General features: G+C 45.1%; 1 protein-coding gene across 1 annotated transcript in view; it reads left to right on the top strand.

Annotated features, from left to right (window-relative positions):
- Positions 1–18,401, top strand: part of FBXO10 (F-box protein 10) — a 794,278-nt gene that overhangs the window by 758,106 nt on the left and 17,771 nt on the right. Inside the window, exons 9-10 of the mRNA XM_069630484.1 lie at positions 5,969–6,279; positions 9,882–10,063. Coding sequence (XP_069486585.1) covers positions 5,969–6,279; positions 9,882–10,063 — 493 coding nt within the window. The remainder of the gene's footprint in view (positions 1–5,968; positions 6,280–9,881; positions 10,064–18,401) is intronic.

Below are 18,401 nucleotides of genomic sequence, written 5' to 3'. Positions count from 1 at the left end.
AAAAGCAAAGGAGGGAGAAATGTGAGCTGAGGCAAAGGAGGGGGATTTGAAAGCAGAGTTGAGTGAGGCAGAGTCAAGGATAGATTAGAAAATGAAGAAGAGAGTCATGTTGGAAGAGAAGCTTCGAGTGCTAGGTGCGGCAGGAAATAAGTGCATGAACTAGAAGGGAAAGAGGAAATTCAATGAAGAGAGGTGAGTGGAGGTGAAGCCTAGAAATGAGAAAAGGAGACGTTACCATTAAGAGGAGCAGATGGAAAGGGGGCTGGCTATGACCTAAGGTAAAGAAGAGACTACCAAGCTGCTGGAAGAGCAAACCAAGAGAGGGTCCAGACAGACTGAAGGGCCATTCAACAAACTTATAATAAGGATATTTATTGAGAGCTGGCCTAGCTTCGGGAAGCAACAGAGCACTTTCTAAGTTATAGGGGGATGTACATGGTGACGGAGGAAGAGATGTAAGTCAGGGGCAGAGCTAATTGGAGAGCACAAGGGGAGCAGCAATTTGGCAGCCAGATATATTCAAGCCATCTGGGGAGGAAACAGGGGAGCAGACACCAAGTTTCGGGTTAGGTGGGGAGTTGGGGGGGGGGTGTGGATCTAGGTGTTGGGGAGAGCCCATTCCTTGAAGAAGGAAGTCTAGATCACCTTACAGAAATGTAGAAGCGGGGGTAGTGAGTCTAGTGTCGGTGGGGGGAAGGTTTTAGAGCCTGGGAGCATAGGCAGGAAAGGCCTGCTTTCTGGTTCTTTCCTTCCTGCACTGTGATTTCAAGGCTGCACATGCCCTTAGGTTTGTAGGCCAATGAAGATGCTGAATTTCTCATTGAAGTACCTTGGGGACTTCAGGTCAACAGCCATGTAGATAGTTCAGCAGTATTTGAAGATGTGCTGCCAGCAGGAGCCAGAGCAGGTTGGTGATGGTCAGGGTGATGTGGTCGAATTTGTAGAGTCCTTTGAGTCATGCTGCAACATGTAACACACATTTCAGGGATTCCAGGGTTGCCGTCAGAAGCTTTTTCAGAAGGGCATTGCAACATCCAAGTTGGAGAGGATCAAGGCTTGGGCAGCAGATCTGAAGTTGTTTTCTGGGGTGAAGGGCTTGATTTTCCACAGAAGAGAAGGTTGATACCAAGCAGTTTGTGTCTTTCTTGCTATGCGCTGCTTAAAGGAAGGGTGTCTTTCAGTGTCAAATCCAAGTGACTTGGCATAGGTGGCCATCTGTTGTGTGAAGCCTTAGAGGTTAATAGCCAAGAGCCAGGTCTGGATATCAGGGTGTTCAATGTTGTTGGTCAGCAGTAGAATTCAGTCTTGAGGGGTTAATGTTACCAATCTAGTTACACTGCGTCCCTAAAGCTAAGGGATGCGCTTACAATCACCTTCACGGGCCCTACACAAGAGCATGAACATGAAATCTCCTACCTGATCTTCAAAGGGTAATCGGAAGAAAAGAGCGTTTCACCTGGCACTCTTTCCCTGTGCAGTCAAGTTTGCACAGAGTGAAAACACCAGGGAAACCCTCAAGGGGAAGAAAACCCTTGCCAATGGAGTTCGCTGGATGAGGAATGGAACGAAACTGGCTTCAGGTGAGTGTCTTCGTGGAGTAGATGTCGCAGTCACCACTCCGTTGCGGGTTCAGAGTTTCTTTCCGTTTCCAGCAGTGGCTACAATGAGAGGGGACAGATTAATATGAAGAGGGGGAACAGGTAAGTTTATCAAATGGATGTGTATCCTACCCTTGGAATCAGACGGTATAGAGATGGAGAGACTGAATCCCAGCTGGAGGATGAGGGAGGATCTCTATGTAGGAACAGAAACACTCGTCAGCTAAGGAAGTGAAAAGGAAAGTAAAGAAAATGTAAAGGAACCTTCCTTTCCTCCCGTACCGTAATCCTGAGTGGAGATTGGAGTGAATCACTGGGGGAAATGATCTGTAAATAGATTGTGGTCGCGGTTGGGAGATGCAGTCCTTATAAACGCGAGGCACGGATGGTGCTATGAAGATAGAAGTAAATAAAATGGTAAGTTTGTGCTTATCGAGTCCGTTTCTCTGTGAATGTGTGAAGGAAGTATGCCTACCTATGTCAGAAGGGTCCCGGAGGGTTTCTTCTCTTGGTAAGCGGTGGAAGGGCAGACTGCTAAGCACCGGGGGAAAGCGAGAGTTCCTGACAGAAGGGAAGAAAGAATAGAAGCAGTGAAATAAGGATTTCCTAAATACTCAAAGTCTGTGAAATCTCTAGATGCGATACTCACGAAGCGTGGCTTCTGAAAGCAGTAGCAACACAATGTCGCAATGGATCCAGGACCAGAAGTACTTTCTCGGGATGAATGGGAGGAGCGTGATCTGCTTCCTTCAGAAACACTGCACCGTCAACCTGTGGTACCGTGGCCATCTTAGATTGGGGAATCTGGATTCCCGAGATACACCTCCAATGGTGCCACAAAGACCATTTCCTAAAGACAACTTGAGTGTTCCTAACAGTTAAGATTCAGGTAAGCCCTGGATATCCATGTCTGGATGAATGTGAGACTGGCCTTGAGCCTATCGATGCCTTTGATTGAGGAGATCTTGAGGTAGAGTTGTCTCATCTGCGTTTTGGCATATATCAAGTGGAGCCAGGAGGGTTCAGAGCTTTGCAATATAAGTGTTGAAGATCACGGATAGATCCTTGTGGGACTCTGTTGGTGATCTGGAGAAATCCATTTGGGTAAATTGGTGGCAGTTAGCAAGGTAACATTTGAACCAGATAAGAACAGTCTTGCTGATCCACATGCAGTGATGTAGAATGTCAGAGTGTCTGATGGTATACTCCGTTGAATGACGCTAAGAGGTCAAGTAGAACCAGGAGCCAGGATGGCCATTATGAGGGATGTTAAGGAAATCATTGATCACCTTGATGGTAGCCGTTTCCATGCTGCATCTGGGTTTGAACCATATTGATTGGATGGAGTGAGGTTGTCTGCTTCAACGTGTTGGAGTAGTTTCTAGGTTACTGCTTTCTCAAGGATCTTACCAAGGAAGGGAATATGGGTGATGGGGTGGTAGTTACTGAGGTTGCCTGGGTCCTATGTTTTCTTGAAAAGCAGGAGGATTTGTTCGGTCTTGAGGGTTGAAGCAAGGTTCCTTGAGTGAGGGAGCTGTAGACTATTCTCAGGTAAGGGAGAGGTGCTTCACTCAGAAGGGTCTAGAAGAATGCTAGGTTGAAGTGAGTGTCATGAAAGCTGTCCATGTATTGTTGGTTTTGCAAGAAGAGATGTGTAGTGCATTATTAGTTATGGCATTGGTGTCTTAGTGCTGCTGGGTCTTGCTTATCTAGTTGATGAAGAAAGAGTTGATGGCGATGGAGTTTTTTCAATGGACTGCAATACAGGAGGGACGAGCAGAGGGTTGACACAATGCTTGATGGCTTTGAAGAGGTCTCTGCTTTCACTCATGGCTTTGGCTTTGGTGTTTTGGCAGTGATGATATGTCAACTTCATGTAGCCCATTGCATAGTTTGAGACTGCTCTCAACGTGCTTATTTCTTCTATGCGTGGTGTTTATATAGTGCATATCTATTTAGAAAGCAGTTCAGCAGTGTACAAAAAAGCAGTAAGTGGCTGAGCAAGGAGGGAAGGAGAGTAGGGTTTAGTGATGAACAGGCAGTGGGGGGGAAGAAGTGCTTTCTGACAGTTGTGACAAATCTTATGATGTCGTCCCCTCTCCCCGAGGGGGAAGACCCCTCCCATGAGGTCATGGAAGTTAAGCCACTACCTGATAGACCATCTGGGGGGTGGTACTCAGCGGATGGATCTCATGGGGAGGGATCCCGCCGCTGGGATGAAGGGCGGACATCATGAGAATGCAGTACCCACAACATACTCGCACCTCTCCTTTACCTGCACACTCCCCATCCTTGTTACCCTCTGCCATGTATTGTTACACAGCCACTCCTGTAACAAGTACTGAGACGGGGAAGAGCAGGGATGACCTACGGAAAATCTCAATTAAAAATACTGTGATGAGGGAGAGACACAGAGCCCTAGAGAATCATCCACAAAGTCACACTGCACTTAAAGCGAGAAGGATTAGTAGTCGAAGCAGAACCTCCCTGTAGGCACTGCAAGGAAGTTGGAGGTCCTGCTGTCCAGAGAAGAGCTGCTGCCTGGGACATCAACCAAGAGGTTCATACGTCTGTGTCTGGTGGTTTGGTGTGGGGAGGCTAACCCAGAGGAAGAGAAGACAGAGAGACCAGTGAGAGGTGCCAGCAAATCACGCACCGCAAGAAGGCATGCTGGGCACACAGGAGAGAACGGTGCAGAGCCGCTGCATACAAGCAGGAACAGGAGGAGAGGGAGATGCGGAAGCCGGCAAACACCGCCAAAGACCCTGAGACTGGCAGAGAAGCACCCTAGGATGCCGAGAAGCTACCAGGGCTGCCAAAGTCTTAGGCGGGGATAAGAGACATTCTTTGAAAAGGGTATGCAAACTTAGCATACAAGTCTTACCTGGCATGATAACCCGGGTATATTAAGAAAGCCATATAATAAAGGCCACTGAGTCTGGGACCTGCAACAAGAGTCAGTGGAGCACCTCCTTGGTGCTTCATACTCGTGGCAGTACCGGGCAGGTTAGTGAACCCGGTGTGCCCAAACGAGTTAGCAGGAAAACCTCGGTCTAGGACCCAAAATCTTTAGAATGGCCAGGGGAAGGGAGACCTTCTCCCTTGATTGTGGACTACATTGTGTATCCTGAGAGAGTCCAGGGGAAGGGAGTGCTTCCCCTGGCACTGTGAACTGCCTAAAAGAGCTTAAAAAAGGCCAGTGGAAAGGAGACATTCCCTCTGGTAATTTGAACTGCCTTGTCAAACTTAGAAATGTCATGGGAAGGGAGTCAATCCCCCTTACACTGTGAAACCCATTGAATAACCTGAATAGGGTTAGGGGGGAGGGAAGGGAATCCCCCCCTACCATTTGTGATTACAAGAGACTTTGTTATATTTGCCTTTGAGGAGATGCAACCTCAGAGAACCGTTTTGAGTTAACCTTCTTTGTGAAAAACTTTGCAGTTTCATCATCTGAAGATGAACATTGGTCCACCGTCCAGAAGATCACCACTTTCCTTAGTTGAAAGAGTAAGGGATGGAAATAGGTTTGACACAGGACAGTGGACTATTTGCTTTTTACGTACATCCTGATGGAATCCTTTGTTTTGGTTGAGACAGGGAAGCCCCTCTTAGTAACAGGTAGGGCTTTCCCTTTATTTTCTCACAAATAAAAGTCTTTGGCAACCATCATGCCACCTGTGTGTCAGCCTCGTACTTCTGCACCCTTACACAGTAATAAAAAACTGGTGACCTCAGCCCCTACAGATATGTATTTCCTGTGTTTCTATTGTCTCCTACTGCAGCCCTGGCAACCACTGTGCATTAACCATTTAAGACTCTTGTCTATCCCCTGAATTAGAGAAAATATCAATCTATGCCACCACAGCTCTCCCTTATTTGCTAGATTTCCACATACCTCATGCCCAGATCCACAGCGTCTTCCGCAGAATCCAGGGAGACAAACTAACATAGATTCTAAGTTGGATTGATATAGTTTGCATATTGTCTGTGATTCAGGTTATAGTTTGTATATTGTCTATGATTAGGGTGGCAAGCCCATATCTATTTGTTCAAATAGTCTGTGCAAATGCAATAATATATTGCGATAGCATGCAGTAACTCATAAACGTGCAATGTCTTGATAAAAGGTGAATGCATCCGTATTTTGAACTTGTTGCACAAACAATTTAGATTTTTGGGTCTTTGCTCAATGCTGATCTGTCTGCCTTTGGAAGTGAACTTTGACTTTGCATTCACGTGTAACATTTTGGTAAATCTGTGGGGCATTGTTTCTAACTATTTATGTTGCAACTGATGGTGTAGTTCTTTAGTTCTTTGCATTCTGATAAGCTCCCATCTTTTATTTCATGCTCGAACCCTATTTCTAGCCGCTGGACTGTACATCAAGAGCAGTGAGGCACTCAACATTGTAGCCAACGCCATCCATGCCAACCAGGACAGTGGCATTGCCATAGTCCAGAGCACTCAGTTGACTCGCATCGCCAACAACAGCATCTCCTGCAACAGCTTAAGTGGTGCATTGATCGAGGTGGGGTGCAGAGTGGAGCTTCGTGGGAATGGCATCTACGACAACAGCAGTCATGGCATTGCCTCGAAAGGCGACGGGATCGTCCTTGAAAATGACATCATAGGGAACCATGGGCGCGGGCTGCATTTACTACAGACCGCAGACATGAAGGTATGGAGGAGCAGAGGCACTGGGGGGAGAGGGCAAATCTGTTGCACCCCTTTGCTATTCTATAAAGTTATATTTCTAAATTACAGATTATTGCTTAATGCGAGTTCCGTTTTTTTGATGGTTCCTTTTTTTAATGGTATTTCGGGTTCCACGTGATAAGATCGCCTGGAAAAAGTCGCCAGGTAGGCGACTTTTTTTCCTGTCCCCTAAAATACATTCCCCAAATATTCTAGGAGGGGGTATCATGTGATTTTATAAACTGCCTTTGTAGAAAATTTGGGGAAAGTGTTTGATTTTAATGAGGGTGAATTTTTTGGGTAATGCCGCCACCTGGCGGCCATTTCCCCGAGCGACTTCATCACTGGACACCGTATTTTGCTGGTGATACATTAACATAAGATATTTCCGTTGTATTTGCAGTGAGGGGAAAGATTTTGAGACATTGTTGGGCAGTTTAAATGGAAATTGAAAGCTTCTGTTAACAAAAATAAGCCTGCAAGATAGCATTAGTGTTCTCCGGGTAACGTTTTAAATAAAGTAGGCATCAACTAGAATCTTTGTGAAACAGCATTGTTCTGATACCATAAAAAGCTATTACAGTAAGAGACTAATTTGGTCAGATATGAAATGTTGCAGTACTTGGCCCGGGTGGTTTCTAAACCCTGGTTATGTAAGAGTGAACAATTACCTTGTGGTAAATTGTGTTACCCAGTCTAGTACCGCGTCACTCTCCGCTGGTGTTATGCCAAATAAATGTTTCACTTTGGATCTTCATAATCTTACCACACATAGCCAGACAGTCTGCACGGTTGCTGGAGCAAGGAACAGTCCACAGAAAGCAAACGTATCCTAAAATGCTAGAGACTGTGTTCCAGATAAATGCGGATGCCACAACACTCTTTCATGGCACAAATGTCACAAGTGCATGAGTTAACTATTAAATTCAATAGACAAGATGCCCTATTTTATAGAATTTGCTTCGGCAACATTAGACTGGATTATTTTTTCTCATTTTTTTGATCACATAACTGAAAAGTCAATTCTCAATTTCTGTAAGAAGTAGTTGTTCTTACGTAGTAGTAGTTTTGGTTAATTTCAGATTTTAAAAATCCCCAAAAAACGAATGTCTCCTTATGTTGTAGAAATTGTTTGTTTTTTTTTACATCTTGAGCCCTGATTCTGGACTCTTTGGAATGGAGCTGGTTACACGGATACATCAGACCATCAGCGCGCTCTGTGTGAAGCTCTGCCTGCATGCCAGAGAGGTGGAACATGGCAAACACCCATCCTTTCTTATTCAACTGAGCTTGTTGAACACACTCATTTACGGAAGTTCAAATAATACGATTCGATCTTCGGTTCCATCCAATTAGATGTTTTCCTCTAGAAGGTGCTCCTCGACGAGTATTTGTTTCTGATGTGGAAGCGCGGCGAGGTCTGATTTGAATGGGGTGTAGACTGACCATGTGTGTTTAATGGTACTTTTGTTGCATTTCGGTTCCCCTAGTAAGGCCAGCTCCTTTATAGGGGTAGCCAATGAAGTTCGATGAGTGTCTGCATCATGTAGTCCTATTTGTAGAGGATTTGGAGGAGGAAGAGAACAGTGTGGCTAAGGAAACATGGACCAACTTTCTGGAATTACAAGGTCTCGGGATCCTAATTTAACAATACTAAGGGTGGTTTAAACTTCTCTTCAATAGTTGTGTGAGCTTTAGTCCATCGTTAACCCAGGGCTTTAAGTGGGCAAAGGCTAGCCAGGGCTCTGCCCCAGCAATCTCCAAAGATTGCCCTTGAGTCGGAGATCTGCAGGGCTCTCTGTGCCGACTTGCCCGAACAGATCTCTTCCTTGCCGTAATGTAAATATAAAGCTGAGTGACAATACTGCTCTTTGTCAGTAGACGTCACGATCAGTAATATTTATAATTATATAGATAAATACATTTTGAATTGGGTTGTTTTCAAAGAGGTTTGATTATTGCAACACATTATATTAAAGTATTGTCACTTCAGTGATGTAATTGGTACATAAGAATGACACATTTCTTTCAAAGGATCTGTGGGATTGCATAGTGCAGTGGCATATTTTGAATTAAAGTTCTATTTTATAATCAACTATATTTATTTTGGTCAATATTTATAAGCACATTTATACTATTTTATGTATGTTTTAAAGTTGAATTTACTCCATTTCATTGACATAGGAAAACTCTAGAGAGTCTGTTATGTCACTCTTAATTACGTAGGCACCACATCTTTTAAAGGCTAGCCACCAATTATTTTAATGGCTTTGGGATTTGAGGGTACGCCAGACCTTTTTTAGGTCCGCCCACAAAAATGTGCATCACGGCGCGCAGAGCCCTCCCTCGAGTTCTTAACGCACTTAAAGCAATGCTCGAACCCACACATCATTTACAGACGATGGACGATTTTTCGGGGAAGGAGCGGGGAGTCTCAGCTCTGTGATGGAACCTCTTGATGGGGGGTGTATATGGGGAATCCCCCAGAACTCTCCTGGTCACCTCTCAAGGGGCCATTGTGAACCCTTTCAGGGGTTCCCAAAAGTGCCCCTCCAGGAAATGCGCTCGATGGGAAGTGAAAGAAAGTGCCTGTGGTGGTATCGGCAAAGGGGAGTGGCCATAGGGTGAAGAAAACTCGTTCAAATTGGCTCTAGGAAAACGTTGCACTGAATGCTGCACACTTGGGAGACCGTCAGAAAGTCTGTGGGGGGGGGGGCACTTGAAACACTCTGAATGATGCTTCCCCGCCTGCGGACACTCCAGAATTGTGGTATTTACAAAAGGGATTGGCCATCCGGCTGATGACATACGGCTCTCTTAGCTTTAGCCTTTTTACTTGACCGGATTGTTCCTCCATTCCTACACGGTTTCCGGATCTGCGTGAAATTACCGAGATGAAAAGTTTGACTACCAAAAGTCCGTTTTTTTGTGTTTTTTTTCTTCATTTTTTTGCATATGCATAAGCTGCAGTGGCTATTGGTGAGTGCAAACTTTGCACCCTGCCTCGTGTGCATTTTTATGTCACTTCTGGTTTGGCCTAGTTTATTAATCAAAACTGTATTTTTTGATGACCAATTCTTAAAAGTATTTCCATAAATTTCATTACTTTATTCAAATATTTCAAACAAAATTCAAGTTTTTGTACCTTTTATTGAATTAACTGAAAATGTTATGCCAAGAATGCAAAATGTAAAGGCTTATGGACTTTTTCATCAGATGGCGGTCGCGGGAAAAATTAGCATTAAACAACACACAAATGCACACAGAGCTGCACATGTTTTTATATAGAAAAAAAACAATCTTTTACTTTAAAATTCATTGGCTTCAGGAAAAAGTAGGCAAGGCTGATTTAAGATGTAGGGCTAAACATTTGCTGGGGCCGTTTGGTGTTATACCCCTGCCATATACCAATATGTGTGCCCAACTAGGAAGCTCTGGCTGTGAGCCAAAACTTCAAATGCACCACCCAGAGGTGCAGCTGCACTTTTGTGGAATTGTTTCTATTTTTTGAGCGGCCTGATGTCACAATTGCTCGACATTTATTTGATATTTGCGTTGTAAGCGTGTTTTTTTTTTCTTCTTCAGATAACGAAGAACAGAATCCACTCATTTCACAACTATGCCATCGCTCTCCTCGACCAAAGCAAGGGACTGGTGCAGGAGAACCTTATTTTCCTTGGGAAAAATGGCAAGTCCATTCTACAGCAAGTGTCCAACACAGAAGACTGCATCGTTCAACACAACAATCTCCTAGCCTACAAGCAAAGGTAAAGGGCTGGCTAAAACGTGCTGCCAAAGAAGGTATGCTGCATATTTGGAAAAGAGTGAGAGAATATGAGAGTGAGTGAGTGTGTGAGTGTGTGAGTGTGAGAGAGTGAGAGAGAGAGAGAGAGAGAGATCCAGCTCGAGAGAGAGAGAGAGGGAGAGAGAGAATATACAAGAAAGCGCGTGTTCGATGTGCCAACCTTGATATTGTATGCAGCTGGTATAGAGGTTGTGGCCCTGCCTCTTTGTGATTTCGATTTGTGATTGGTGTTGTAGATTTAGAGATGAAATCTAAAGGGTAATCCGTAAACACTGGATGAATAAATATTCCTGTTGTGATGAAATGAGCAATAAATCCACTTATCCTATTTTTTCACATCCTTTCTCGAGAATACTGCATAAAGTGACACTTTTTTTTTTTAAAGCGCCTCATGCCGGATTCCTCCTGTTTCTAAGTGCTGTAAAATAGGTGTCATTATTGCCCAGTATAAAAGTGCTCAGCCCCGGAAGGATTAAAGGCCGAGTCAGCCTGCTGGGGTACGAACATCTAAAATGCAGGTCTACCTCATTTGAGAGGTGAGCGCCTAAATTGTGAGCAATCGACGCGGTGGAACAATTCACTTACAGACTCTGTGCCAAAATATCACTTTGGAATGCTAATTCTCATTTAGAACTCATTAATCGCCATATTCTAAAACATGGGCGGGGGGGCACGAGACAGGCGATGGCCTCCATTTCATCATGCTATATATTTCATTATTGCTCATTGGCTGTGCCCATTTCCATCATGCAATTTTCACGGCGAGCTTACCCAGTGGGCTCTTTCCTCCATAGTGGTAACTATATTTTCGATGAGATCATGTCCTTTGTCAGTCTTCTGCGGAAAGACCAACATAGCCTTCTCAACCTTTTTATACTCCAGCTCATTTGAGGAAGCGGCTGTCCAGCCTTCTCTTGCCACTGCTTCTACTTTTTTGGTTTTCTTTTTCGTTTTACCATGGTTTAACTCCAGCATGCAGAGAACCATCCTTGGGTGTAAAGATGGCAGCCACCCATGGTTAAACCAGCATGCTGCTTATCTCTAATCTCTTATGGGTCTGAAATGTGCTTCTTTGCTGCCTTCCCTTGTGCTGACCTGCATGGTTCCACTCCCTGAGGACTCTGAGCCATACTGAGGAATCATCATTTTGGTTTGACTTTTCTTTACATTTAATTTGTGATTTACTAAGAAGTCATTGCTGTAACAGAACCCTTGATTAAGGCCGCCTGGGGTTAATGCCAGAATAACTATCATTTGTATAAAGAGCAGCACTGTACTCTTTATTCCTCAGCGTGGGGGGGAGAGGCAGAACTTTTTCTGTTAGTCCTACCGAGCTCAAAATCTGACATGCAAAGAATAAAACAGCAGAGGGGAGAGGGGGCAACCCTACTTGACCCCATATTGGTTGCAAAATAAGGTGTATTCACTGTTGGTCTGGCATACTTCACCGCCGGCTTGGCATCCACATCCCAGTTGCATATTGCTTGTGCCACAGTGTGCACCTGTTAATGGAGTCGAATGCTTTTTCCAGATCGAGGAATGCCGTGTAGAAGTCCCGCACAGCCTGCAGTATTGCACTGTGAAGCACTTGTGTATGGGCGCGTTGTACATGCCATCTCATATTGTTTATTGTACTCAAGGTGAAGCAAGTCTATGGTTGAGAAGCCGTGCCTAAAACCAGCCTGGGATGGCTGCAAAATATTGTTCCTCGCCACCCACTCTTCCACCCAAAGAGGCACTTGGAATACATGTTTTATGTAATGCCCAATAGTGATATTGGCATGTAGCAATGGGCATCGCCGGGGTCGCCCCGCTCAGATTTGCACCTGCTGTCTTATAAAGGGTGCACACAGCCTACAACTGCAGCAAATCTAGCGATGCCTGGAGCACCTTTACAATGCCATTGAGCAGATCTTTGTGAATCACATTTGCAAATGCTGTTCTCAAAGATGACCCACTAAAATATAGACCTGCTCCACTTTTATAGGAAAATAATAATAATAATCATTTGTGTTATCATTTAGCACTTCATGCTGGATTGCTTCAGCTTCTAAGCCCATTAATAGGAGGTGTTATGATTATCCCATTGTTTTAACGGTTCTCCATTTAGCATCAAGCTGGCCCTGCAGTGGTATTCGAACTTGCAAATTGCAGGCACCCCCTTGTGAGAAAGACCAGTGCTTTCCTCCTGAACTATCCACATAAACAAGCCTATGCGTCCCTTGTGTTGGTCTTGCACTGGAGGATTACCTGGGGTTGCCGTTTCTTTTGAGGAAGCCTCGCGTGTTGTGATCTGGCTGGGAAGTTCATGTCTCCTTTTCTTGCGAGTCGGATGGTGTCGGAGACTCAGCACCAGTTTCCAGACAGATGGGTCAAAGACCCAGTGGAGATGGAGTCTCTTTTGGAGTTGGCAGATTTAAGAGCAGGTTCTGTACCCGTGTGGGGTTAGAGGAGTGTGCAGACACCGCCCGCTCAACAGGCCTGCCGCTCCTCGAATCCCTTAAACTGACGGTGTTACCAGCCTGAGCGTTTCTGTAGAGGCAGGAACGCCTGTCACAGGGACGCCTGGGTTGGGTTACATGGCTGGAATATTCAGCTTTCTGGTACCCACGGTTATCTTGGAAGGCCAGGTTGTCTGTAAAGGGCCAGTTTCCCATTAGGTGTTCAGTGGTTACTCCTGTAACTGACCCCTGCCAAAGGAAGGGAGCTTAGTAAGGGCGATCAGGGAACCCTCCCCATACCTGCACAGGCCCATCATTGGCTGGCTTGGGCAGGAAACGGGCTTCTTTGCTCACACGGTCAGGCAGGAGACATTGTCACAAAGTGTATTTCAAGAATGTAAAAAGAGCCAAAAATGGGAGAGAGGGGACACCCTGACCTTACTTTTATCCTTATTCAGATTTCACTCTATACATTTCAGGAATGTTGTCTTTACAGTGTCAAAAGTAATCAAGTATTCGAGCCAAGACATGAATCTTTAAATACTAACATTTTATTATGAAGACATTTTTGTTCATTTTACACCTGTGCTTAATGCAGTGCAGTACCCCATCTGTCAATGCATAATCAAACCAAAATTCACATACTGTGGACGCCTACAGCAAATCAATGCAGGGCTGTAATCCTTATTAATGACATCATGCATTTTCATTGTGTCCTGCAATTCTGTGTCCATGATGAGCGGAGATTATGTAATGGCCGAGTCTCAAACATTTGAACTGGGGCAAACCAGGAAATTCCAGTGAGTATTTCAGATTTGCACCCATCATTTTCCACATGTGATATGCTTAAAAGTGAAGCAGGTCTGTATTTTCGTGGGTCCTCTTTGAGATCCACATTTGCAAATGTGATTCACAAAGATATGCTCAATGTCATCGCAAAGGTGCTCCAGGCATCACCAGATTTGCTGCAGTTTTAGTATGTGTGCATCCTGTATGAGACAGCAGGTGCAAATCTGAGCGGGGCGACCCCGGCGATGCCCATTGTTACATGCCAATATCACTATAGGACATTACATAAAACATGTATTCCAAGTGCCGCTTAGGCAGGAAGAGTGGATGCCCAGGAACAATATTTTGCAGCCATCCTAGGTTGGTTTTAGGCACGGGTTCTGAACCATAGAATTGCTTCACCTTTAGTACAATCAACGATAAATACTGCAGGCGGTGCGGGGCTCTGATTACGTGGCATTCCTTGATCTGGAACAAGCATTCCACTCCATCAATAGGTGCACACTCTGGCACACGCTGGATGCAACTCGGATGTGGATGCCAAGCTGGCAGTGAAGTTTGCCAGATCAACAGTGAATACCCCTTATTTTGCAACTAATATGGCGTCAAGTAGGGTTGCCCCCTCGCCTCTCTGCTGTTTTATTCTTTTCATGTTGGATTTTGAGCTGAGTAGGACTAACAAAATGTACCTCCCCTCCCCGTCTCACACCCCATTCCCACCCACCCCCCAAGTAGGGAGTACTGTGCTCTTCTTTATGCCAGTGATAGTTATTCTGGCATTAATCCCAGCCGGCCTTAATCAAGGGTTCTGTTACAGCAATGACTTCTTAGAAAAGCACACATTAAATTTAAACAAAATTAAAACCAAAATCATGATTTTAGGATAAAAAGAGGAGATGTTATAGGTGGAGAATAAAAGGGGAACCTATTGAAGTTGTGAACTCCAAAGTCTACCTAGGCTTGATGATTACAGAGGATGGCTCATGGAAAGCCCACATCAAATGTGAGGCAGAGAGAGCAGCTGCCAGACCCAAAGGGCTCCTGAGGTTCTACTTTCTATATGGAGCTCTCAGGTTTGATAAACGCATGCAATTCTTTAAATGGAAAGTGTAGTCACTGATGCTCTATGGTAGCGAAGGTTGGGGCCATGGTAACTGTAAGCTGCTGGACAAAGTACAGAACACGTTTGTGCACAATTAATGGGTTTCGCCGCAGGCTGTCCAAGAAGTGCTCTTAGGATTGAGCTGGGGCTCCAGAGTTTTGAAACACTACCGCCGACTAGACATTTGACACCAAGCTAAAACTGTGTCTCTTGGATAACCCAAATGCAGTCACAGGTTTCTCAGAGATGGAGGCTTCTGAGGATACATATGTTTGGTAAAAGTGGTGGTAATCTCTGCCACAATATTACAGCCATAAGCGGGGCTCGCCTTTTCAAGGGCAACCTGCCCCAAGCGAAATTAATCATCAAAGCCTTGTCCAGCAGGAGGGCATTCATTTTGGACGCAGGCAGAATTAAATTCCTGTCTCACCTGGCTATGTATGCAGACCTAAAGGAGAGCCTGATAAGTCCTGGGTCTATTAGCAAAATCAATGTCACTTCTGACAGGAGGTTAATTATTGCCCGATAGAATTTACTTCCTCTATCCAAAAGGTTAAGCTGGCTGAGGGTTTCTCTCAGGCTTTGATGGTAATCTTACTGATACAGTATTCTTATCCCCCGCCTCCTCCTCCTCCCCTGTAGACAAATACTCAGAGGATCCTTCCATCGTTATTTCCCTTCTCTCTCTCCAGGCAGAATCAGGCTTCTTTCTGTGGATTTTGGGATTAGCCCTTCTGGAAGCCACCTTGCCTAAAAGCAACTAGCCTGGTAGCAGAGACCCCCAGTGAGCCGACCCCCACGATTAGGGAAAAAGCCTTGCTGAAAAAACCCTGATTTAGATGAGGTGGTCTGTGAGAGACGAGATGTTACTTCGCGTAGGCTGTGTAGGAATACAACTTCCAGCATGCAACAGCAGAGCAGGATCAGAGAGAATGATGAAGTGCTGGTTCCGGAATAAACTCTCTGCATATGCCAGTGAACCCAAGTACACACTGAAGGTCAGTGGCATAGGACCAGAAAGGAGGGAAGTAAACAGACAAACTTTCGTTCCAAAGCGGAAGAGCCAGAATAGACAGGAGCTGGAAGAATGAAGGAGAGGCGGTAAGGAAGCTCCGTGGAAATAAAATACAGGCGCGAGACGAACAAAGTGGAAGGCACGAAAACGGGGAGAAAAACACAGAAAAGGAATGGAGGAACAGGTAACTGCAGACGCCAGATACGCTCGGTAAGCGTGTAAACCCGAAAAACGCTGGGTTGCAACGTGACGAGCGTGACCTGATGGCACATATTTCAATACGTCAGGTTAGAAGAAAAAACACTAGACCGCTGCGTACACTTCCACCGATCGACTCAATGCTTCCCCCATTGAGTCCATAACTTCCAGGGATGATGGATCATGGCAGTATGACATCCTCTCAGAGCTCCTCCTCCTGGTTTCCCGGGGTGCAGCCGATGAAAGCTTCGAACCAGTCGGGGTGCGTTTATGTTCTTTACGGGCTCCCATGGCCGTTCGGACCAAGGGAAACCTTTCCATAGTATGAGGTATTGTAAAGTTCCATGTCTGTATCGAGAGTCAAGCATGCAGGATACTTCGTATTCTTGTCCGTGGTTGGGTCTTGGGAACTTCTTGGTGATTAGTCTTTTGTAGGGATCAGGTCGGTACTCCTTTAGTAGAGATGTATGGAAAACTGGATGGATCCTGCGTAATGAATCGGGTAGAGATGGCTTGAAAGCCACAGGGTTGATCTGTTCTTCAATGAGGAAAGGACCTATATATCTAGCAGCAAACTTTCCTGGATGTACCCATCGGGGTAGATATTTGGTGGATAGCCAAACCTTGGTTCCTACTTGCCATTCTGGATTCTTTCGCCTTCCCATATCTGCCCATTTCTTGTACCTCTGTTGACTAGATAGTAAAGTCTCTTGTGCCTTCTTCTGGGTTTCGTTTAGGGTATTTAACGCATGGTCGATGGTTGGTATCTTAGTGGGTTGGACAGCCGAGAAAGGTAGATGTCGAGGATCATAACCGTATGTACATTTAAATGGGCCCATCCCGATTGCAGTATGAACAGTGTTATTGTAGGAAAACTCTGCTACTGGTAAGAGTTGACACCAATCGTCTTGAGCCTGGTTAAAAAAGCATTGTAAATACTGTTCTAGAGTAGCGTTTAGATGTTCCGTTTGTCCATTGCTTTCGGGATGAAACCCAGAGGACATAGCTCTTTGTATCTGCAGCTGTTTGCAAAGAGAGGTCCAAAAACTTAGAGGTAAATTGTGTTAATCTGTCAGATACAATGGTAAGAGGAACTCTGTGAAGGCGTACCACATCCTTGATAAATACTTCTGCTGTCACGGATGCTGATTGAGTGCCCTTCAGTGGGGAGAAATGGGCTAGCTTACTAAATGAGTCCACCACCACCATTACAGCTGTGTGCCGCTGGGATTCCGGGAGCTCAACTATGAAATCCATAGAAATATTTAGCCAAGGGGCTGCGGGAGGCCTTTCTTGTAACAGTCTCAGGGGTTTGGCTGTGCCGTATTTTCTCTGGGCACACTTAGGGCAAGAAGAAACGTAGTCCTTGGTATCTTTGATTAAATTTGGCCCCCAAAAATGTCTTCTGATCAATTCCAGTGTCGCAGCTTGTCCTTTGTGTCCGGCAGTAGGTATATTGTGGCACCAAGAGGGAGCCTTTGTTTGGAGCACAGAAGTAGGCAGAAACAGCTGGTCCTCTTTCAACCAGTACTCCCCTTTCTGGTTGATATTGGCATCATAGGGAATAGACGTCGTCTTCTGGGCTTCTAATACCGGTTGAAGAAACCTAGCAATAGTCCCAATGAACCGTTTACCATTCAACAGAAGTTCCTTTTCTGTTTGACTTTCTGTGTCATCTCCGTAGCTCCGAGAGAGAGCATCTGCTACCTGATTATTCCTTCCAGGTAAATAGGTGAGATCAAAGTCAAACTGCGGAAAAAAATATGCCCACCTGGCATGGCGTGCATTACGACATTCCATCTGTCGCAAGACGCTGAGATTCTTATGGTCGTTCCGGACCTGAAAAGGATACGTGGCCCCCTGTAAGAGATGTCTCCATTCATTGCAGTCTTGTTTGATGGGCAGAAGTTCCCGTTCGAGGACTGAATAGTTTCTTTCACTGGGGGTTTATGTCCTTGAATAGTAAATTATGGGATGTTCCAAATGATCTTCTTTCTTTTGCAGGAGCACAGCCCTGATAGCTCCTTGAGAGGCATCCGTCTCTACTATAAAAGGCAAAGATTGGTCCGGTTGTCGGAGTATAGGAGCTGTTATGAATGCTTCCTTAAGCTGTTTGAAGGCATTATCAGCCTCGGAGGTCCAGGTAAATCTTACTCCCTTCTTAAGCAATGCTGTGATGGGCAGAACCCTGTCCAAGAATCCATTGATAAATTTCCTGTAAAAGTTTGCTAGACCCAGAAACCTCTGGATTTCTTTCACAGAGCCAGGAGCGGGCCACCGAGTTATGGCCTCGATCTTTAATGGGTCCATCTCCATGTGATTCTCAAACAGAATAAATCCTAAGCATGGCACGGTAGAAACTTCAAACATGCACTTTCAGGCTTAGCCAATAGATGTTTTTTTTCGAAGCCTTAAGAGTACTTCTTTGACTTTCTGTCGGTGTGTTTCCAGAGTTTTGGAAAATATCAAGATATCGTCCGGATAGACAATTACTGAAGAAAAGAGCATATTGGCAAATACCTTATCCATAAACCTTTGGAATTGTGCTGGGGCGTTGACCAGGCCAAAGGGCATAACTCGATATTCATAGTGCCCCAAGGGTGTCCGAAAGGCTGTCTTCCATTCGTCCCCTTCCTGGATTCTCAGCAGATGGTAAACCCCTCGTAGATTGAGTTTAGTAAACCACTTAGCACCCTGCACAGCTTCCATTAAATCTTTGATTAGAGGCATCGGGTATCTGTCTCGTATGGTTAAG

Source organism: Ambystoma mexicanum, chromosome 6q (genome assembly GCF_040938575.1).
Source record: "Ambystoma mexicanum isolate Mex_15411 chromosome 6q, UKY_AmexF1_1, whole genome shotgun sequence".
NCBI classification, from domain to species: domain Eukaryota; kingdom Metazoa; phylum Chordata; class Amphibia; order Caudata; family Ambystomatidae; genus Ambystoma; species Ambystoma mexicanum.
The sequence above is the reverse complement of the archived record's forward strand: the minus strand, read 5'-3'. Positions and strand labels throughout refer to the sequence as shown.